This window comes from Athene noctua, chromosome 6 (genome assembly GCF_965140245.1).
Source record: "Athene noctua chromosome 6, bAthNoc1.hap1.1, whole genome shotgun sequence".
Classification (NCBI taxonomy): domain Eukaryota; kingdom Metazoa; phylum Chordata; class Aves; order Strigiformes; family Strigidae; genus Athene; species Athene noctua.
The window spans coordinates 27,014,084-27,037,104 of record NC_134042.1 but is presented as its reverse complement, the minus strand read 5'-3'; the positions used below and the strand labels follow the sequence as shown (position 1 = coordinate 27,037,104).

Here is a 23,021-nt window from a genome sequence, read left to right as displayed (position 1 = left end):
AGAAATTTGGCTTAAATAGCTCAGGACTGAAACCTGACTGACAAAGAGAGCTGGCAAACTCATTTGAAAATAAAGCTTTCAGCCTTTGTTTAATGTAAGTTTTGTTTCAAATCAACAACTCTTTTTGATCTTTTGCTTTGATACTGTGTAACAAGCCTACTTAACTGTGGTGATGAATGCCATCTAGAAAAATCTTTAAATACAGATCCTTTCAGAAAGTGCAACAAACTGTGATATTGCCCAGCTCCATGCAAGATAATAAACATAAAAATAAATATATTTTTATTGCATTACTTTTTAAATTCCTTTCGAGAGCACCTACAATCACTAATGCTTCCATATGACAAAATCGGTCCAGGCAAACTAAGGAAGAGTAATTCATGTAATCATATTTAACAGGGCTGATCTAGTAAAAAAAGCTGATTTTTAAGTATATGCTTAAATACTGATTTACATAAACTAGAACAAATCAAATTCATTTTATATAACACAGAGAACTCATGTCTGAAGTCAAGTTGCTTGGGATTCACAGTGGTGTCTCACTGGATAGAGTCAGGAAGGCCAAAGCACAGCTGAAGCTGAACTTGGCAAGGGATGCAAAAAGTAGTAAGAAGGGCTGCTATAGGTATGTCAGCCAGAAAAGGAAGGTCAAAGACAGAATACCTCCCCCCATGAAAACGACTGGCAAACTGGTAACAACGGACGAGGAGAAGGCTGAGGTACTCAACTTTTTTTTGCCTCAGTCTTCACTGGCAGCGTCTCTTTCCACAACTCTGAAGCAAATGGATGACAAGACAGGGACTAGGGGAGCAAAATCCCTCTCACTGTAAGAGAAGATCAAGTTTGTGACCACTTGAGGAACCTGAAAATACAGAAGTCTATGGGACCTGATGAGGTGCATCCCAGAGTCCTGAGGTAATGGGCTTATGTAGCTGCCAAGCCATGCTCCATGATATTTCAAAAGTCATGGCAGTCAGGTGAAGTCACTGGTGACTGGGAAAAGGGAAAGATTGCACCCATTTTAAAAAAGGGTAAAAAAGAGAACCCTGGGAAATACCGACTTGTCAGCCTCACTTCTGTGCCTGGGAAGATCATGGAACAGATCCTCCTAGAAGCTATGCTAAGGCACATGGAGGACAGGGAGGTGATTCAAGACAGCCAGTGTGGCTTCACCAAGGGCAAGTATCGCCTGGCCAACCTAGTGGGCTTCTGTGATGAAGTGACTACATCAATGGACAAGGGAAGAGCTACGGATGTCATCTATCTGGACTTCTATAAGGCCTTTGACATGGTCCCCCACAACATCCTTCTCTCTAAATTGGAGAGTGATTAGTTTGATGGATGGGACTGTTTGATGGCTGAGGAATTGGCTGGACGGTCGCATCCGGAAGTGGTCAGTGGCTCAATGTCCAGATGGAGATCAGTGACAAGTGGTGTCCCACAGGGTCCATAGTGGGACCAGTACTATTTAATACCTTCATCAATGACATAGACAGTGGGACTGAGTGCACCCTCTGCAAGTTTGAAGACAACACCAAGCTGTGTGGTGAAGTCAACATACCTGAGGGATGGGATGCCATCCAGAGGGATGTGGACAAGCTTGAGAAGTGGGCCCATGTGAACCTCATGAGGTTCAACAAGGTCAAGTGCAAGGTCCTGCACCTAGGTCAGGGTAGCCCCCAGTATCAATACAGGCTGGGGGATGGAGGGATTGAGAGCAGTCCTGCAGAGAAGGACTTGGGGATACTGGTGGATGGAAAGCTGGACATGAGCGAACAATGCGCTCACAGCCCAGAAAACCAACTGTATCCTGGGCTGCATAAAAAGAAGTGTGACCAGCAGGTCAAGGGAGGCAATTCTGCCTCTCTGCTCTGCTCTAGTGAGACCCCACCTTGAGCACTGTATCCAGCTCTGGGGTCCCCAGCACAGGAAAGACTTGGAGCTGTTGGAGTGAGTCCAGAGGAGGGCCACAAAATGATCAAAGGGCTGGAGCACTTCTCCTATGACAATAGGCTGAGAGAGTTGGGGTTGTTCAGCCCGCAAAAGAGAAGGCTCTGGAGAAACATTATTGCAGCCTTCCAGTATTTAAAGGGGGTTTTAAGAAAGACAGGGACAGACGTTTTAGTAAGGCCTGTTGCAACAGGACAAGCCATAATGGTTTTAAACTAAAAGAAGGTAGATTTAGACTGGATATAAGGAAGAAATTTTTTACAGTGACGGTGGTGAAACACTGGAACAGGTTGCCCAGAGAGGTGGTAGATGTCCCATCCCTGAAATCATTCAAGGTCAGGTTGGACGGGGCTCTGAACAATCTAGTTGAAGATGTCCCTGCTCACTGCAGGGTGGGGTTGGAATAGACAACCTATACAGGTTCCTTCCAACCCAAACTATTCTGTGATTCTATGGATATTAATTCATTACCTCCTAGTTACCAATAGCAGTTGACTTGTTGCAGAATTTACTGTTTCAGTGAGAGATTTACCAAACAAGATAATTCATACAACCTCAAAGAATTTTAATAATTCTGATAAGTTAACACAGTAAACTGCATTTTTTGGGGGTAAGGGCAGGTCAAGATGAATATGAAGATAAAAAAGAAGAAATTAGTTTTGAGGGATCAACTTTTACAAAGAAGGTATAGCTAGAAAGTTGGATATTGTAAGACACATTTCATCCCCAGAATTCTGAAAATTAGTTTAAACCGGTTCTTTAGAGCTTCTTGAGGAAAGCTAATTGTTGAAAAGAGGTGAAGGGGGTGTGTGTGTATGTCTTTTCATATGTTTAGCCATTACCTGGGACTTTTTTAGGTGGGATGGCAGCAGGTAACACACAACATTTTTAATTTATCCCAGGTTCAGTTAAAAATGTATTAGGACTCTCTTTCTACAAACTATATGAAGAAGAAACAATAAACAGATTTTTGGGAAAGCTCTGATAAAACCCTAGAACGGTCATGTAACCACAATATTGGAATGCACAAAGGTTACAGTATTAATTAAATACTGTAAGTATGCTCAAAACCAGAGCTCTTGTATGTGCATTCTAGAAATTTTCGACTATCCATAGCTTATCATCACACATCACTCAGCTCTAAACCAATGCACGTAAAAGACATGCACTAGCAAATAATTAAAAGTCTGTTCGGAACTGTATATCCAACAAAAGCCCAGGACCAGAAACAACACTTTGTAAAAACCATCAGAAGGTAGAAAATTATTCAAAGTTATAAAAAAAATAATTTCCATTGCTAGAAATTAATGAATTATCATGAATGATCACTCTGGAAGCAAAAACAAGGGAAATAAACATGAAGATATGATTGTAAAGTCTAGCAGCATATGCAAGAATAGAAACAACTGCACAGAACAACACTGTTCTTTGATTCAGAAGGCATCACATCAACCCATCTTGAACTAATGACCAGACAGAACAGATGTTGTTTTTGCAATCTGATATCACATCAGGTATAACAGAAAAACATTCCAAAACAAGATCTTGGATTAAACCATGTATCAGGTACAAAACCACGTAAAAGACACAGAACACTGACTCTGATGTAGAGTAGCTTTACATTAAGGCAACAGGCCATCCACATGATAAAATTAAGATTTAAATTTGAACACAACTGTCTCTTACAAAAAGATAAAGACAGCAACCTTCAAAACCAAGAGCATCATCACGTAATGTGAAAGGAAAAGTGGCAAAGAATCCTAATGCTAGGATCCTAAGGCTCAAATCTTCATTTCTTTCCTTCTTTCTCTTGTTTATAATTGTCTGAATGCTAAGTAATGCTACATGTATACAAAACCATTAATTTGCACTTAAAGACAAGCACTACCTCTCTTATTAAATCGCCATTGTGAAAAGTGCACTGAATAGGACAATCATACATTTGCAGAACTCTCACACTAGAAGTTAAAGTACTGGCGAACAGCTTTGAATTTTCATTTCTTTCTGCAATAAATGTTAAGATTACAAACAAAGAGTACTTTTTATTGTTTCTAAGAAGTAGTATCTGAATACTTTCCTGAATCCCTTCCAGAATGCCTACGTTGAAGTGCTACCATATATAACAACACCTTAAAAACAATCCTTCAACATTTTTCTTTAGGTTTTCCTAAACTATGTTCCAAGTAGCACAGACAAAATACAGGGAATTTAGATCACTTTTCATAGAGGATCACTGTTTCAAGCGGGAGTTATCTTCAAACTAAGGTCAGCAAAGACATATCAAATATTTACAACAGTTTTCCCATTTTCACAAAAGGGAGAATGAAAAGGGTGCAGTGTGTCCATGCACTTTACTAGAAAAAAAAAGTGCATTCTACTCTAGGTAATGCTCAGGTGAAAGGCATCTATCTATCTATCTATCTATCCTTGCTTTACAAAGATAAATACAGAGCATGGCATACATACATCAAAAGCAAAGCCTCCACCAAACAAGCACACTTCACACAACCTCAGGAAGATCTGAGAGTGAGACATGTTTCATTTCTTAATGTATCACTGAAAGTCTTGTAGCCTGGAACATGTACAAATCAACAAAAACATCCTTACCTAGGACCTCTGGGGCCTTCAAAACGTGCTGATCTGGGCGGATCTGGAAGCAATCCACCTGACCTCACTGGTTTATCCTGCATGGTAGGCGCGTGTGTTGAAGACACTGCAGAAGTGGGTTTCAGTTCCCCACATCCTTGCTCCGACGAAATAGAGACAGTTTGTTTACTAAGATGAACTTGAGACTTTCCGTGGTCTGAAGAGCCAAAGGAGGAACTTACTTGAGAATGATATGGTGAATAGACAGTTGAACTAGCTATTTTTGATGCATAGGTACCAGGAGTGGGAAGCAGAGCTGGCCTTGGTGTCTCAGTAGATTGACTGCTTTGGGTACTGGATCCTGAAGGGACAGAGGAATTAGATAACTGAGAAACAGAAGAGAGAGGCGGGGGGACCAGTGGAGGTGTAGTTGAAGGTAAAGTTGGAGGCATAATAGGAATGCCACCTTGAGTGGTTTGAGAATATGGAACAAATGGAGGTGGCAGCGAAACATTTGCAGGATACTGATTCTTCAGATTTTGAAGTGAGCTCACTTTCTCCTGCAGATGGGACTGAGTGACCTTCATCTGTTCGTCCCATGCTTTCCACTGTTTCTCATACTCTTGAAGCTGGTCTTTGTGAGGGTAGGTTTGAAGCTGATGCTGCCACTGTTGGTTCATTGATCGCTCCCAATCTTTATGAAGCTGCTGGAACTGTTTTTGCTGTGCCTCATAGTGTCGCAGCTGCATGTCCACTGACATTGTCTACAATGAGAGGACAAGAATAGCTTCAAAATACCATCTTAGTTACTTTCAGGGCCATATATTTCAGTATCACTAGCAACATCACAATTTCTGACTTAGGCACAATCTTGAGGAAGAGCTACACTGAAACAAAAGCGAACACCAACTGTGACCTCTAAAGCCATTGTGACAATTTACACATTTTATGACTAGACAACATCTATGGGGGGTTTTTTAAACAGAACAGCTGAAGAAAGCTATAATCAAAGGGCTCCAAGATGTATTATTACTGGATCCTAAAAATGGCTAAAGCCCAAATCAGTCTTCACACTTTCAATACACACAGTATGTGGCTATTTCTCAGGGTTTCAGTTTCTTCTATTAACCTGCTTCAGCTGTCTGCAATTATTTTTCTCCAAGACTTTCTCAGATCATCTTATTTGCACAATAAAGCTTCTTTCAAGGTGGTACTGTCTTTCATTATGTGTAGATACGCATCCTAATATCTACGGTTTGATCTTGTCTGAGATTTTGGCGTTCACGCTTATGTTTTTTTTTAAACAAGCAGACAGCCCAAGCTACAAAATGCTTAATGTACAAACTCCACCAACCCAGAAAAAGTTGACTCAACTCTTAATACAGTAATTAACTTCTACTTAAAAGCTTAAAGGTTGCAACACTGATATAATTATCCAAACAGTTATTAAGACTTTTTATTTTATTTCACTGATTGAGTCAAAAATAATAAGACAGAGATTTTCTTAATTACTTTAACTGCGTGTTCTTGGCATCTGTGTTCATCATTGTACATATCCATTTTTGTACTGTACAATATTGTAAAAAATATCATCTGTTTACCTGACCTTTCTTCTAAACTGTTTCTCCAGCAGTAAAACATTCAAAGCTGAGTAAATTCAATATTATGTTCAGCTTTGCTCCTGTATCACTCAGGTATGTTTGAAAAATCTTACAAAAAGTCTTGTATTTCTCATCCTACTGAAGCTTCATCACCATCTGTCAATTTTTTTTCATTCTGAAGTTGAGTGACAAGTAGGAAAAGGGATATAGACTTCTACTCAAGCAGAAAAAGTAAATAGGCAAATAACCCAACCATGAAAAATTATTCAACTACTTGTTTTCCAGCAGCCCATGAGCGCTAGTTCACCCAGGAAGTATATCAAACACCATCTCCTTAGTGTTTCACCTGTAAGTGTGGAGGCTGTTGCATGATTTGTTGATACTGCTGTACTATCTGCTGCAGCTGGGCATGCTTCTGCATTATTCTCTGATATTGAAACCCAACCCGATGATGGGGATGCTGCTGCCATTGAGCTGCTGCTGCTTGCAATTGCTGCAATCTTAAATCTTCCTCAGGGTCGTCAGGAGGTTCAATATTGAGCTAGGGAAAAAGGCAAATACTATAAATAAAGGAAAGCTCCTTCTGTCAGAAGAAAACCACACTTGGTCACTACCCAGTTTACAGGAACTCTCAAGTGTTTGTTATTTTACCACTCTGTATTTCAGTGTTCTAGCCACCCACAGCTTCTGGAAGGCTGATTTTTATTTAATTTTATTCTTAATGTGAATAGCCTGATCTAAAGGTTAGGCTAATGGCAATTAGGGTATTCATACATATAGAAACTACCTGCAGGAAAGAGATTAATGCAGGTCTGTTATCTGTTGTTTGCAGCAAATATATTGAGACAACAGTGCTTTTTCATGATGCTGTACAGTAACTCTGAGTGCATTATTTTTGCCACTTGGTAGGAACCCACACACTCTAAGTTAAAGTGGAACACATGCCACAGGGTAATCTACTACCCTACAGTAATCTTCAAACATCAATCATGACCTCCATCCATTATCTAGTAACTGTTATTAAGCATGGTGAAAAAAAATACTCTGTGCAAAGATCTTGGCTTTCAGACAAACTATAACACAGAGAGAGAAAGGGAGCCAAAATTGACAAACTGCCAGAGAGAAATTAAGGAATAGTGTCTTAAAGACAGCATTCCTTATCTACCAAGTACTTGATTGGGCATTTAGGTATCACAAAGTGTTTCTCATAGATGAAGACGATGACATTGGGGAAGGTGCTGAGTGAGTCAAGCTTGGACTCACTTGGTGCATGTGTGGGTGACTATATAAGTCTATATACAAGGAGTGTATTTTTATTCTTTTAATTGGTGCAGCCTTAGCAAATGTTCTTTTAAGATGGCTTTATCAAATTCAGTTATTATTACACAGTATACATGACAATTTGATGGCATTATTTTTCTGTTTCTTTGTCCCACCTAGCACAACAAGCGAAGTGGCTTCACTTTACAAAGCCTACCTGAGTTTCATTGGATGTAAGAGAAGACTCGTCTTCTTTGGAAGCTGGAGGCAGGGATTCATTAAGCGGAGGAGGTTCAGACTGCTGAGTTGAAGCACTCATTTTCCCTTCCTCAGTCTTTGCTCTCTGCTCAGATGTATCCTTCACTACTGGACCTTTCATTTGCTGCTGGCCCTGAGCATGGGCTTTTGCCCTTTGCTGCAGGCTAAGCAGGTGCTGCTGGTACCAGTATTGCTGCTGTTCCTACAATAGACAGGAATTTTCTAAGACAGCTTTCACAAGAAAACCCATGAAAAATTAATTCATGACAGTCACTAGAATCACACTTCAGGGATGGTTCCAAATCCGTTTTGAGGGAAAACTCACTTCATCATCAACAGTATTGCAATGTCATAAGATTGAATCAAAATTCAGAAACCGCTATGTAAGGCATAGTACCTGCAGCAGAATTTATTTTCAACCTTAAAGAGCTTACAACTAAAGAGAACAACAATGAAAAGCAGAAAGATGGCCAATAGTTAACCGACATGCAATTAAGTACCATTTTCTAGTGCTTTTTCTTCCTAACAACTATAGGTACTTATTACAAGACTAACTTAGGGAAAATGAAGGGAAAATGGAGGACAGGTATGAGTAATGGAGCACCAAAGAGAAAAAGATAGAAATGTCTCTTCATCTGTCTTTGTACATCAAGTACAGTGAAAATGACAGTTGAGCAATTGTGGTAGAGATGTTTGAAAAAAGGCTATGGAAAGAGGCTAAATAGTTCTCAGCATATAGTGAGAATTATTTAACCTCTGAATTCTCATTAATTCTGATTCATTCAACAGCTGAAGAGGTAAATAGATATGGATGCACCCAAAAAGATATCCATTTAAGAAGTGATCAAGTTTTCACTTTTAATATTTCAAGCTAGAATTATTCAGGCAGATGACAGTAGCTTCAAAGCAATGTAAACTGCCACCAACATAAAGAACAAAAGACTAAAGATAAGTATGTCAACACTTAAGTAGTGGTTCATCTTAAAAGAGACTTGAATAGGAACCACCCGTTCTGTATCTCTCCAATACAAGGAAAGATCAGGCCTCAAATCAGACTAGCAGGATGCATTTAAAACATGCAGGAGGCAGCTCTTCACCTGACATGGCCTTGTGCTACTGAAGTCCCTGCCAGAGACCACGGCAAGGGCTAAAATTTTGTGGATTCAAGACACAGCTCCATAAGTTCATAGAAGAAAAATCTAGTGTTTTTAAAAATAAAGACACCAGTTGAAGCTAAGGCAGCTCCTATATTTTAGGGAAGTATCACTACATAGTTGATTTTCAAGTTATTCTCTTAGCATCTGCTTTAGTCACTGTCAAAGACAGAATGATAATATACTGTACTTTTGGTCTGACCTAGTGCAACCATTCTTGCGCTCTCATGTCAACTTTACCACCTCTGAGAATCTGTGACTGCTCTACATCTTTAATATTCTCTGTTCTCCCCTTCCATCCAAGCATGCACAGTTAAGAGACACCTATATAAAGCCCACTCAGAAACAGAAAAGAATCCAAAAGATGCAGGTATTTTAAAATGTGTGACAACAACAAAGTGCTAGGTGCTGTCTGATGAGATTTCTCAAAACTGAATCATTCTATCTTAAAGCAGGTTTAAAAGAAGTGCAAGCTTCCTCCAAGCCTACCTCACACTCAAACCAGGAACAATGTTTTCAACTGGTAGCAATCTAGCAGACACGATTAAACATGGAATTGTACATTAAAAAAACAACAACCCACCAAACTTCTGTAACACTGTAACTTGAAGATGAGGTCAATAGAAGGAGAGGCTATGCTTCTTGGACTTTATGTTGATCCTGCAATAACTCCTGCCAAGAATCTTTTTAACAAGAACATGACTCAGAAGAGCTGTCATGGCTTTGGGTGGAAGATGTGCATTCACGCTCCAGCATGGATTCTCTCAGAAACCTTCAACAACATGGTGTAGTAAGTGCAACTTTCAACACCAAGGAGGAGCATACGTCCCCAGTAATACAAAAGCTGGTTCAGTTATCCGTCTCAAAAGGCGTTATAAGGTGATCTACCATGACCATACTGGATGCTATGCTTGGTGAGCACCTGTTTTACTGCCACAAAGTTGTTGTCTCCATGGATCTATTTCGTTTCCTCCTCATTATACCAATTGGACAAGGGACTAAAACTCATAATATGACCCGGGGTTCATACAAAGAGCTATGATAATACCCCATCATCAATTCTTTTTCAGCAGATTAAGTCAGTGACACATGTATTGCAAGTTTTATCTGAAAACTGTGAGAAAAGTGAAAAGGTGTATTTCTATAGCTTAGTCAGAGCAAAACAGAGGTGCTAGTGTAGAAAATTCCTGATGGCAAAAAGTTCAGTTATTTGAGTGCTTATCACAATGCCTGTCATTCTTCAAGTCCAGTTACAATCCTTAAACCCAAGAAATACACCAGCATCAACATATGCCTTTTTCCATCTTTGGCTGACCAAGACACTACGCCTGTTGTATTGCACAGGGAACACTAGCCTTATCAGCTCCTAACCACAAGACATACCACCAAAAACATTAATGCAGAGCCCACACCAAAAGGCTACTTCAAAATGAATTTAGGTGACTCTAGGTCATAACATAATGCTTACTTTGGGGTACAGTTGGTCATTTTCTGGTAAAGAATGCAAAAGAATTGTTTAGCACCCTTTCTAAAACAGAGGGGGGACTTTAAAGAGTGCAGCAGTCTGCTGAAAGGTGACATGGTTGAATTAAGGTAGCTTTAACAGATGTAGATAAATGCATATTTATGGGTACAGATGCACCCACACATATTTGTTTACTACTGTAAATAAATAGCAGCATACAGTACCCAAAATCAGATGGAAAATTAATGAAATACCACAGGTATTTTAACAGAACTTGACAAAAGATTCATCTCATTGTAGAGAAACACAAGAATCCAGCAATTTAATCCAACTGTACACCATGCAAGAAACTACGCTAAATTTACAATACTGTCAAGGCAAAGAGTAGTATCTTAGACAGGAAAGGGAAATAATAAAACACTAGCTCATGGCAAATTGCATAATATTTTCTATGTTAAGAATACTGATCTATTTGGCTGCAGTCACTGATACTGTGGGATGAGAAGAGAAAGAATTGTTTCAATAACCAGTTTAAACAAAAGCTTAATAGGATCTTATAAATCACAAATTGTAGTATTTCTCTACTTGGCTTTTAAGATCATTAGCAAGAAAGCATCACTACACTTTGCTTTCCAATTTCCATTGTGTAAGGACTTGTTGCTCCAAATTGTCTCATTTTACCGCCTAAGATAGCCAAAATCATATCAATCTGTTGTAATAAATTTATTACCAGCAATGTACCATATTCCTTTTGAATTAACATTGAATTGCGTACGAGAGTAAACAAACTACTCAAGATAGAAGTTGTTTGCGTAAACACTCATAAACCAGACAATGCAAACTTCAGCAGTATTCTGCTTCTGCTATGTGTGCACCACAATAATGCATTACTTGTGACTCTTCTAGAAATGAGAGGGGTTGAGGACCAAATGAATAACATTACTGAAATTTCAGGCTACATAAGGGGGGGGGGAATTACAGTTTACTGTTTGATCTTGAGTTCAATAATTTAAGTCATCAAGCAGCCTCAATACCAAATTAACATCACTTTCTACACCTGATTTTTCAAGGTTTTGGGTTTGTCATTCAAAAATTTAATGAGTCATTGATATCACTATAAAAGATCAACTACTACTGTCCAAAACCTTTATAAAATTAAATACATGAATTGCAAGCACCACTTTGCTAAGCAGTAATTAGTTACATGGTGCAACCTTAAAATTTATATGATCCCAAATGCATTCAGGTATTGTTATGAAATTCTAATGGATACAATTAAAAAGGTGTCCCAACGATTAACAAATTTAAAGTGTCAGTGACTTCAATACGATGCAACAGGATTTTTACAAACTTAGCTTCAGAATCCTAAAATCAATTTGACAAAAGGAGATGTATTTTAAGTTTAAATAAAGGAAAATTAAAGCATGCACTTCAGCTTTGTTCTTGCAGCTGGATCTCTACACGCCGACCCTAAAACCATGCAAAAGCCTCACTGAATCTGACTGACCTGTAAACATAGCCAAGGACCTCAGCACACATCTCTTTGTGCATGCTTAACCTTAAGCAACCGGATTGTCCCTAACTTAATGCGTACCAACGGTCACATCTGGTTCACTGGAACTGCTCACGTTTATGAAGTGAAGCATGTGAACATTCTGCATTTTGGCCCTAGTGTACACATAAAAAGTACAGAGCATTAACAATAAGTATATTTTTCACCTCAGAAGAATTTCAGAACATTTCCCTCTAATGTCCCATACAATTTTATACTGGAAAATCAAGCATGTGTAGCATAAAACATGTAAGTCAGTCTAAGTAAAGGGCAACTGCGTACTATGAACAGAAACACTTCTGGAGCTTTAACTATGTGTGGCAAGATTAAAATAGTGACAATTCTACAACGATCAGACAGACAACTGAAACAAAACGCCGGGAGAAAACTAAATGAAGAAATCCCTGAAGACCAGAGGCACATATCCTGCAAGGTGCAATAAGCAGGCTGCTGCATCTTACAACAGGCCAGACGAAGTCAACAGAGGTTCAATGCAGGTCACCCACGTGCTGTACTTTGGAAAACAATTGTCTAAACACCAGCAAACCCCCCAAGAAAATTAAATTCTGTCAGGATTTAAGATTTTTCCCTAAACAGCTCATTTGCTCCTGAAAAACGACGATTTGATACATGCCAACAACAACCACTGGATAAAGACGCATTTAGGGAGCCTCGCCTGAGCCGTGCCATTCCCGCATGTCCAAGGGTTGCGTCCAAACCCTTTAAGTGTTATGCAAATACGGCGTGGTTATTAACTGCCCTTACTCGAAGGCCTTCCGCAACACCTCGTACCCGCCAGCAGTTCATCGCCACCGCTGCCCAGGTGACTGCCTGCTACCAGCCGGGGGGAGTGCGGAGGGGGCGCTGCCTTACCTGGGGAGTCATGGTGGAGGGGTCCGGCTGCTCGGTACCACCGGCCTCCTTGACGGCACCCTGCGCGGCCTCCGGGGGGGCAGCGGCGGGCAGGGGCAAGGCGGGCTGGGGCGGCGGGAAATGGGCCTGAGAGGGCTTGGCCGGGGGAGGGATGGAGGGGGCCAGGCCGGGCTGCGCCGGCTGGGAAGGGGAGGCCTGAGAGGAGAGCAGGTAGGGCTGGGGGTGTGCCATGTAGCCCTGGGCAGGAGGCGGCAGGTACGGCTGGGAGGCGGTGGCCGGCGGGGGCTCCAGGTAGGAGGGCGGGGGCTCGGAGAAGGAGGGGGGCGGCTGAGAGGTCTGCGCCCGGGGCAGGTAGGGCTGGAGCGGCGGGGACTGGGCCGGGGGCGGCTGAGAGGGGGGCAGGTACGGCTCCGTCTGGGGGGGCGGCAGGTAGGCCTGGGCGGGGGGCAGGTAGGCCTGGGCGGCGGGCTGCGGGGACTGCGGCGGCGAGGACAGCTCCATGTCCATGGGCACCGGCGAGGAGGGCACCGGCTCGCCCCAGTCGCCGTGACCGCCCGGCGGCTCCTGGCCGTCGCGCTCCCGGGCAGTGGCGGGCGGCTTGCGGGTCGGCGGCGGCGGCTCGCGGTGGGCGAACTGCTTCTGGTAGCTTCGGACCGGCGGCGGCACGGGCGGCGGCGGCTGCTGCCAGTCGGTGAAGGAGCCGGGCAGCGGCGGCGGCGGCAGCCCCGGAGGGGGCGGCCCCGGCGGCGGCGGCCCCAGCAGCACGGACTGCAGCTGCTTCTGGTGCATCTGCTGGAGCTGCTGCAGCTGCGCCAGGTGCTGCTCCTGCAGGCTCAGGAACCCCGAGGTACCGGCGGGCGGCGGCGGGGCGGCGGTGGTGGCGGCGGGGGGCGCGGGGCCCGGCGGCGGGTAGCTGGGCAGCGGCATCGGCGGGACGGCGGGAGGCGGCACGCTGGGGGGAGGGATGGGCAGCGGCGGGGGCGGGATGGAGGTGGGCGGCGGCGGGTAGTGCCCCGCCGCCCCGTACAAGCCCCAGGCCGGGTACATGGCGGGGCCGCGGCGGCGGGAGCGGAGCGGAGCGCGGCGCTTCCACAGGCCGCGGCGGCGGCGCGTGCGGCCCACGGCGCCTGCGCGGCGGAGCGCACCGCCCTCCCGGGCAGTAGAGCGCGAACGGCGCGCTAGAGCGTCGAGCGGCGCCGGCAGCGCGCCCCCTCGCGGGAAGTTGCCGTCCCTGCGGGAGGGAGGCCGCTAACCCAGCGGCAGCGCGCACAGAGCGGGGCGGAGGCGAGTGCAGAGCGTCGCTTCCCCGCCCCCGCCGGGAGAGGGGTGCGCGGCAGAAGGGAGCTAGAGCGGCTCCCGGCATGGGGCTCCATTTTGCGTAGGCCGGCGACGAGCGAGCGGGTGTCGCCGGCCTGCAGAGGAGGCTCTGTACGGCTCGCCCGATGCGCGGCGGCCTTCCGCTCGGCCGCGGGGCTACCGGGGCTGGGGCGCTGGTGGCCTCGGTTACTCCGCGGAGGCGGCCATGTTTCCGCGCCTGCCCACAGCTCCCGTCAGGGGATGCGCCTTCGCCGCCCGCCGGCAACGACTGTGGCCAGGAGCGGGCGTCGCCAGCCCCCGGCGGCTACGGCAAACCCGGTATCGGTGACCCGAGGTGCGATAGCAGAGCTAAATAACTGGAGCTATCAAAGGGTGAAGTGATTGCAGCCCTAATCCAGCTCAGCTGGGCCTCGGGAAAGGCACTCGAACGCAAAGGGGCATAAACAACGTTGCAGAGCCCCTGCGTGGGAATGGAGGTAATGGTAGGTGGGCCATTCCCTAGACAGGGATAAAAAATTCTGGTTTGTTCTCAGGGAATGTGCTGGTGATACACCTGAGAGGCAAAAATGAGAATGGAGCAGAAGATGTATTTAATTGCTTCATCCATTACAGAAGCAACTGTACCGAGGAGCAGGAACGATTTTTTTCTTGTGTTTCTTTCCACACTGAAGTAGGAGTTAAACATACAAGTATATTCTGTGCACAGATCTTTGCTAACTGGCTAAATTACTTATCTCCTATTGGAGAAAAGACATGAGGGCTTGTATGCGTGAGTTCTAATAGCTGGGCAGCAAAGCCTAGTGGCTAGTTTTGGTCAGCAGGGCACCGTCCCTCCTTCCCAAATACAGAAAACCTGACCAATTTTTTTTGTCATGTTCAATCTCTAGTTCACCAATTTTTTTGTCATGTTCAATCTCAAGTTCATGGCTAGTGAATGAAGAATCCTTGGCCAGTAGAGAAAGGCAAGTGTTAGAGGAAAAGTATTGAGATTTTTCAGGTAGAAAAATCAAGAAAAGCAGACCCTTAGGTAGAAAAAAAAGCTTTGTCCTCTCTGCTGGAAAAGCTGGACTTCATGTTCATTTGTTGTTAAATTCCAGGGAATCCACAGAGGTGATACACCATGAATCTACAGGAAAAGCTTCAAGTAGAGTGTGAACTCAAGTTATGAGATTAAAATCTTTTAAAAAAAGCTATCTTAACTAATTTAATACCCATAGAACTGTCTTTTCTGTTCTTTAGTATCCTTTCATCTAAAGGTGTTTATTGATCCTTTTCTGTCTAGGGTGGTGTTCCTCTAAGATTTCCCTTGCAGTGAATGACTTACAGACAGCATTTCCACTTTTAGCCTCCAACTCCTCCACACTGTACACATAGTTAACATTTATAACCCTGAGCTCTTTGGGCCAGTTTACTCATCAACTAAGCTTTCAAAAGTCTGCCCTCTTAAAACAGGGAATTCCCATTGCAATCACCCTTCGATTTATCCTCCTGATCGACTCACTCAAAATTTCTCTTGTGATCAGTTCACTCAAATCAGTTATTTTCTGCAGGCAGGTCTCTCCCAATATTCCTGCTGTTTGTTGTTGTTACTCAATACTGTGAAGAAACCTGATACTTCCTTTATGATGAAACACATGTACTCAACTATTTTCAGTAACAATTTTTTTCCAGCCTACATCATAGAGGCCAAAGTGTAACTTCCAAATAACTTGACAGATGCTTTTGTCAATACCCAAATCTGGTTTGGGCAGCAATAGAGTTGACTCCGGCCAGCCAAGATATATTGGCTTTACCCAAGGTTACCTTGTCCTAAAGCAACCCTGTTAAATCCACATTATGCCCTCTTAATCTCTGACAGTCTCTAACATTACTGTATATCATCATGCTGGTTTTAGTTCATTTTTAAAATAGCTCATGCTCTTTCTGCTTCTAAATGCTAATCTACCACATTTCAGTTATCCATCAATTAACCAGTGTTGCATATTAAGATCAGCAGCTTAAGTTTCTTCATCTGGTGGTAATGCTGCAGCAGGCTTGGGCCTTCTGGTGACCCCCAGAAAGGAGAAATAATTTTCTTCCATTCTTTCCACAACTTCAGACCTTTTTGTGACTTTTCCAATTATTCTGTCTTCTGAAGCTATGGAAACTGGCTTCAGCAAGAGACAGGGTGTTACCAGGGAAGCTGGGTTCCCTAGAGTTACTGAGAAACACTGCAGGCATCTGTTTGGTATTTAACTCATGTGCAGGTTTAAACCAACTGCCAGAGTTGAGTCAGGAAGTAATTTCTCTTCTGGTTTGGACTGGCAGAGTTCCGCATTCGTGGGAACATCAAAGCATTCTTGCTTACCAAACTCTTTCCTGTTATAATGATCTTTCCTCCTTTGACATACTGTAAGTTGGATCTGAGGATGGGATGCCATGGTGTGCATGGAGTAAATATTTTCCTTTGAACCAAGTGTCTGGTACACAGGTTCCCTGGGACTGCAGGGGAAGCAGCTGATGACTCAGGTGGTCCTTTCCTGTCCTGTTTCTCTTCTGATTAGGCTCTCTGAGCTAATACCCAAGTATTTTCTGTCTTGCCAATTATACTCAATTAAAACTTCCTGAGGGGTTTGTTCATTGCCAGTACTTTCTTCCTGCTGCTCATTCTCCAATCCTCGTAACGCTTTTTTAGCAATTGCCTTATGCCTATTCCAGGTTCCTCCTTGTTACTAAAACAAGGCAGATTACAAGGAATGTTAATTTAAGGAGTAAAAGACTTCAGTAAATGCACACATTTGCTTTGATTCCTACCCACACTTGATGCTACATACGTGTATTTTCATTAAGTCCCCCCAACAGGCATTCTGCTGGCAGGTGTTCCCCAAATTCATCGTGTTGTTCTGCCTTTGACCTCTTTGGCAGTGCCAGAAAGATTTCTATCAAATGAGTGTCTGTTTCTTTCTTCTCCAGCCTCCTTCCCTTTAGGTTAATTCAAGTGAAGTTATTTGCACAATTCTAGTTAACTCTGTACTTGAAGAAGTCTTTCAAAACTAGAAATATTATGAAAACCAAGTTACACAGATACAACCGTTTCTCAGTCCTCATTTGACTAAACAGTCTTCAAGTGCTCATGGCAATACTTAGACATTTAGCTTAAAGAAATGTGACTGGGATTGAAAGAAAACTAATACCACCACTTTCGAAATGTATAATTATACACTGAGTGTAAAATCTCAGGGTTGTTAGCTACCCTCTTTCTAGCTGGAGGTGGAAAAGATAAACTTCAGTTGTGATAGCTTGGAATAGGCTATGTTTTGAAAGCATCAGCACGCTGTTATTTTGGCAATGAGTTTAGTAGCTGAGCCTGTAGCAAGCAAAGAGCTAGTACAAGGGGTAAGTCTGGTGTGTTCCCAAAGTTTCCTGCAGTATCTGTAGAGGCAGGGTGCTAGCAAGAAAGTTATTAGCACACCAGGGTATTTCCCAAGGGCAGGAAATGATTAGCAGAAGAGAGGTATTATCGTCAGGGTATGCTGTCCAGCATACAAACAGCTGAGTTCAGCTATTCTCTGAAGTGAAACCAGTTTAAGGCACCATAGGATAAGAGCTCTATTAAAGTTTGAAAATTGTATTTATTATACCAATATAAATTTTTGGACTCCCCCTTTACTGTACCTCAACTCGAGCATTTTGGCCAGGAAGCACATGTCAGCATGTTGGCCCCTGGTAAGCCTCGTATTGTCTCTCACCTCTCAGTCTTAAGACAGTTCTCCTCACTGCAAAGCAGAGATCAGAAGAGCAAATTATATTGCTAAAAATTAAAAAGTAATGGAGAAGATATAAGAATGCAGTTATAGCTTTGAAATATTTTTGCCCTGTATCTCTCCATGTGGCTTAACCATCTCTTTTCCTTCCTTCCTCTGACCACTTCCTTTCCAGCAGCAAACACTGCAGGTCTCTGAAGCTCTTGGTCCACAACCACTGCTCTGATTTCCCCTCACTGACTCTGCTCCCAGTCCACATTAACACCTTTCCCAGTTTGATGCCTTCCTGTCACAGTTTGATATATTCCTCCTCTTCCCTGACACCTAACGAAAGGGAGAAGTGTTTGAGGTGCATAGGTGCCAAGCAAACAAGGGAGAGATCTGTCTTGACCCAACCCTGCCCTGTCTTCACCACTCTGCATGTAAGCAAAAGGACCGGGCTGTCAGCTAACCCAGTACAGACACGAGAATCTGAGCAGGACACTTAACCAAACTTCATTCACTCTACAGTTGAATAGAAGCCCATCGATTTCAAATTAAAATCCTCCAGACCGCCGGTCCAGAGAAGGCACACCAGCTGCTGCAGATCTGACAGTTCTTCAACAGAACATAGTTTCTGATTTGCTCATGGGACAGGTGTGAAGGAGTTTCCCAGAGGAATATTTGTCTTGCCGCACGTGCAGCAATAACCTTTTAAAATTTCTGTGGTTGCATTCTCAGCCAGAGTTGCACCATCAATATTTAATTTGGAATACTGAAATAACTTTTTCCAGTGATGCCAATGAAGAGGGAGTCATGCATGTTGTGGGCACTACCATCCTCTCTTTTCCATATGCTTCTCCCAGCTATAGGTGATCAGGCCAAGCCAGAATAAGGATGATTAAAAGCAGACTCTTCCAAATAGCTTTTTCTTAGAAGGTCAAGTCTATGAAGTCAGTTCAATGTCACCCATAGTCCTACAAGCAGAGTCCCAGCAAAAAAGAAAGCAGGAGGGTTGGAACCAGAAGGACCCCCATCCTGGCTCAGGGTCCTGGCATCAAGGGCTCGGCTGGACAGGTTAGAATCGAGGAGCTCCATAATCATCTGGCATCCTCTCAATATTGTATCTGAGAGAAAAAAAAGAGGAAAAACCTATGAGGACAACCTACTCCACATTGCTCCCCTCCCTGTACAACAGGCTTACAGGCAGACTGAACAGCAAGAAGCTTTGTTGCATTTCTATCTGCAGCTCAGATCCCCAGGAAGAAAAATATTACTTCCAAAAGTGAAAAGCTTTCATAAGGTTACTGTTATCCTTCACCTCAAACTCAGAAATCAGGCATCTCAAAAACTCAGCATCTCAGGAGCATCAACTCAGGAAAAAGATGGTGTTTTTGTAAGATTTGACTTTGGATTTAAGAGCAGGCCACAATGAAGAACAAAACTTTGGCCATTCAACTTATGATTCATGGCCACAGTGAATAAGGGGCAAAGATGTTTTCGGAGAAAAAATCTTCTGAGCCACCTTCTAATTATAGATCAGTTAAGACTTTATATATTTACAGCAATCAACCTCCTCATTTCTGACATACTGTTCTGTCTGCATATTACTAGATTCACTGTCTCCACTTCTAGCACAACTGCCTCTCCCATCTGAAGACTAACACTTCTCTCCTTATCATGCTACCAAACATACCTACCATACTGTGAAACAATTTGGCATGGGTTCAGTGCAAGATAAATCTTCTGGGCTGTATATTATGTAGAAGAAATAACACTGAAGATGAAAAACAAAGGTGAGTAAAGTCTTCTAGGCTTTACAAGTTCTTTGGAAGGAATGGGAAATGAATTTAAGCAAATGTTTTTACAGTAGATCAATGGTCCTATTGCGTATTTTTTAAAAAAATGAAATAAAGTGAGCCAGTACTCGCAGGTACTCGAAAAATCTGTTGCATTGAAATTGCTGCACTAGTATCTTCCCAAGTTGGTTTGGTTTTTCAGCTAAAAGGCAAATTCAATCACTTAGCCGAGGGTACACAAAACTACCAAAGACTATGGACCGAGAATGGTTCTTTTCCTCAAGAACCTCTAGAATGCATTTGCTTGGTAGTCCTGCTGCTGGTAAGCAAAACTGATCTATGGAAACACTGGCCTCGGGGAAACTAGTTTTCTAGGCAAAAGCAGGGGAACATGTAGACTGCAATAAAAGTGGGTCTGTGACCAGTCTCTTCCCAGCAGCAGCTGCACTTCTACTTCTGTGCAAACATTTCTACTTTTGTGCAAACACTAGGCCCTTTACTGCAACCCGCACTACAGGCAATGCAAGAGAAGTATGTGGTAAGAGTCCCTCCCTGTCAGGCAAGGATTGTACCAGGCAGGGTTCCTCCCTGTCAGAGGTCCCTTACCTGTGCCTGGAAATATACATTATAGGCACTCCTGGGATTTTTCGTATTCTCCGCTTGAGCTCTTTATCCACTGTAGCCACAATATAACATTTATGCTGCAAAAAAAAAGAGGTGAGTCAGATTCAACACCGGTGAACTTGCAGAAAGGATACAAAGCTGAGCAAAAGCTTCTATTCAGTGAGCTCATTTAAAACAGGAGGGCTATGAGTCCTTAGCAAGGCATTACTAGGACCTGTACAGAATTCCACCAGTAACATCTTTCTGCTCTTCAAAACAGACTCACAAAAACATCTGAAGTCCGTCCAGCCTTCCTAGTTGACAGCTTTCCCATCCAAGTGCTTCTTGATGCTGTCCCATACAACAAGGAAGACTATACCTTGCTCCAAATAAAGTTGTGCTAGGGACTGAAACTGCCTCTAAGTGAGATTTTACAGTTACTTTGTGGGAAATTAAAGTTTTCAGTAACTAGGAGGGTTCAGGCATTTTAGTATGTTAGCATAGTATAGAAAATTTCAGAAACAGAAATACCTGAGTGACTCTCTGTACCAAGCAGTCATCTGCATAGGTTCCTTTGTGCCCACATGGCAAGCGCTCAAACCGAGGGTCCTTGGCAATTCTGTGGGGACACATAAGGCAGCATCACAGCAATCAGACCAGAGTGTACAGTAACACAGCACGGAGGAACAGTAATGCTACTTTCTGTGATATACAGCATGTTATTCTCAAAAAAAGGCTGAAGGGATGGAGGGAATGGTACACAACAGTCAACTGAAATGAGGAACAAAAAAGAATGCAGTGTGTCTGGCTAATTACTATAGGTTAAGTATTTCTTAGTACTTGTTAGCTGGATTCAAGATCCCTACAATGTTAGGCTCTTGCCTACAAAGTCACTTGAAACAATTTATCTGTGGGAAGAACTAGATATTCTTTTGGTATCTGATCTCTGCATATAGGAACACTTCACCTCCTCTCTGAAGGGAACATCAAAGCTGTTTATTGGATGCACTTAGATACTTTACAACACAACAGGCCAAAATAAAAAGTAAAGAATGGTACATCTGACTGGTACACCTGGAGAGCGGGAACCACACTGGACTAGTTTTGTACAGATCACACAATAGCCTGGCTCTAGATTATCATGCTATCTACTCCTACAAGAATAACATGAGGCATGAGTGAAAGGTTCCATAAGACCTTCTTTATTTTTAGCAATTTCTATAATTAAAAAAAAAAATCAATATATATTTTGAGAAACAGGATGAAGTGTTATTCTGAAAGCCTTAGGGGGAAAAAAAGATTTACACATGAATACTGTGCATTCATATCTAGCATTTATTTTTTAAAAACTTGAGCCATCATACCATTCTCATACAGCCAGAGAAATAAAACCAAGTCTTATGCAACAGCATAACCATCCTCTACTGCAAGAGCACCTTCAGGGAAAGTGCTTTCATTTACATTAAAAACATTAGTTCTAGAAACAGAGAAGAACACCCTGCACCTACCTTAATGCCACACGGTACTTCTGTCCTAACTTCTCAATTTCACCCATCACACAATCTGTGATACATGGAATACCTACATGCAAAAAAAGCCTGTATTAAAACCAAGCAGTATTTCTTAGTATTTCTTCACAGACCCCTACATATTGCCCACATGCCCAGGAACTGTCACGGAACTCTGTAATGTACTACTTACAGTTTTAAACTTCTGAGAACTGGTACAGTTTCAAAGTAATGAAACGCAGACCCACTGAGTTTGACCATGCCTTAGTAATTTTAGATTTTGAAGTTACTAATGCTTGAACTTTGTTGAGATTAGAATTTAAGACCATTGTCTGACTGAAAGCAGAGACAGTTCTATGGTTACCATAGCCATGAACAATGAGCTCGATCATTATAGCACATATTATTTTTTCAAGATTTCTGTTATTTTCAGCTAGTGGTATGAGGCCGATAAAGCACACCATGAGCGCACTGTGGCACTATGTCCGGAAGAAGCTGCGAGGACTCACACTTGGCATAGAGACAGTCCATCATTGACTGCACTAGGTCCAGCTTGGCCTTGATGGAGAAGTTGATGAAGTTAGTGTCAACCAGGATATGATAAGGGGGGCCCAACTGTGTGTTATACTGGAAGAATAAGCAAGAGGGATGCTGGGGGCTGCGAGGAAGACAAATAATCCAAATCAGTTAATTGCAATTAACAATATATTCAATCCTACAGCTTGCACAGAAAGAAGAGTAATGAGCAGAAACAACACGAGGCAGTGTGGGATGGCGACCTGTCAGGTCTCCAGCCGCCTCCCAAGACCAATCCCTTGGTTTGGGACACCATTTCCTACTCTGACAGTTTTGCTCAGAAAGGCCCTTAGTTGCAGCCTGCAGCCGAGCCGGCCGGTTCTCTCTCCCTCCCTGCCTCCCCAAAGTGTCGGCAGCACTTACACCTCTCGCTCCTTGATGGCACTCGGGTCCTCTTTCTTCTTCGCGGGGGCTTTCGCCCGGTCCTTCTCATTACTGCAAAGAAACACAGGCACTCCTGGGGGGGGAGACGGCAGGGAAGGGCCAGCGGCGGAGAGGCCTGAGCCGGGATCCCCTCCCGAGCGGGACACGGGGACGACGAGCGCCGGGACCCCGCCTGGGCCCGGTCCCAGCCGCAGCCACACTCACATGCGCTGGTCCCGCAGGCTGATCATGCGCTTCATGACCGCGTACTTCCGCGCCTTCTTCTGCTTCCCCTGCAAGGAGACCGACACACAGCCGCGATGAGCTGAGGAGAGACCCCGGCCCGCCCGGCCCCCTCGCCCGGCTCACCATGCCGCCGCCGCCGCTCCTTCCGGTGCCGCCACCACGCGTCGCCGCGCCCCGCCTCTCCGGGA

At 43.6% G+C, this 23,021-nt stretch overlaps 2 protein-coding genes across 7 annotated transcripts in view; both read right to left on the bottom strand.

Annotated features, from left to right (window-relative positions):
- YLPM1 (YLP motif containing 1) overlaps positions 1-13,814 on the bottom strand; it is a 39,101-nt gene extending 25,287 nt beyond the window's left edge. For all 6 annotated transcript variants that reach the window (XM_074909970.1, XM_074909967.1, XM_074909965.1 and 3 more), the window contains exons 1-4: positions 12,700-13,814; positions 7,615-7,857; positions 6,484-6,678; positions 4,558-5,300 (exon numbers count right to left, since the gene is read on the bottom strand). In XM_074909970.1, the coding sequence (XP_074766071.1) occupies positions 4,558-5,300; positions 6,484-6,678; positions 7,615-7,857; positions 12,700-13,746 (2,228 nt within the window). In that variant the 5' untranslated portion in view covers positions 13,747-13,814. The remainder of the gene's footprint in view (positions 1-4,557; positions 5,301-6,483; positions 6,679-7,614; positions 7,858-12,699) is intronic.
- Positions 13,815-18,238: 4,424 nt separating this feature from the next.
- FCF1 (FCF1 rRNA-processing protein) lies at positions 18,239-22,993 on the bottom strand. The gene is made up of 8 exons (XM_074909963.1): positions 22,957-22,993; positions 22,813-22,880; positions 22,588-22,659; positions 22,158-22,306; positions 21,649-21,721; positions 20,672-20,759; positions 20,144-20,238; positions 18,239-18,865 (listed from the first exon to the last, which is right to left on the bottom strand). Exons 1-8 carry the CDS (start codon positions 22,957-22,959, stop codon positions 18,817-18,819), a joined length of 597 nt encoding a protein of 198 aa, XP_074766064.1. The 5' UTR covers positions 22,960-22,993; the 3' UTR covers positions 18,239-18,816.
- Between the last annotated feature and the right edge of the window lie 28 nt (positions 22,994-23,021).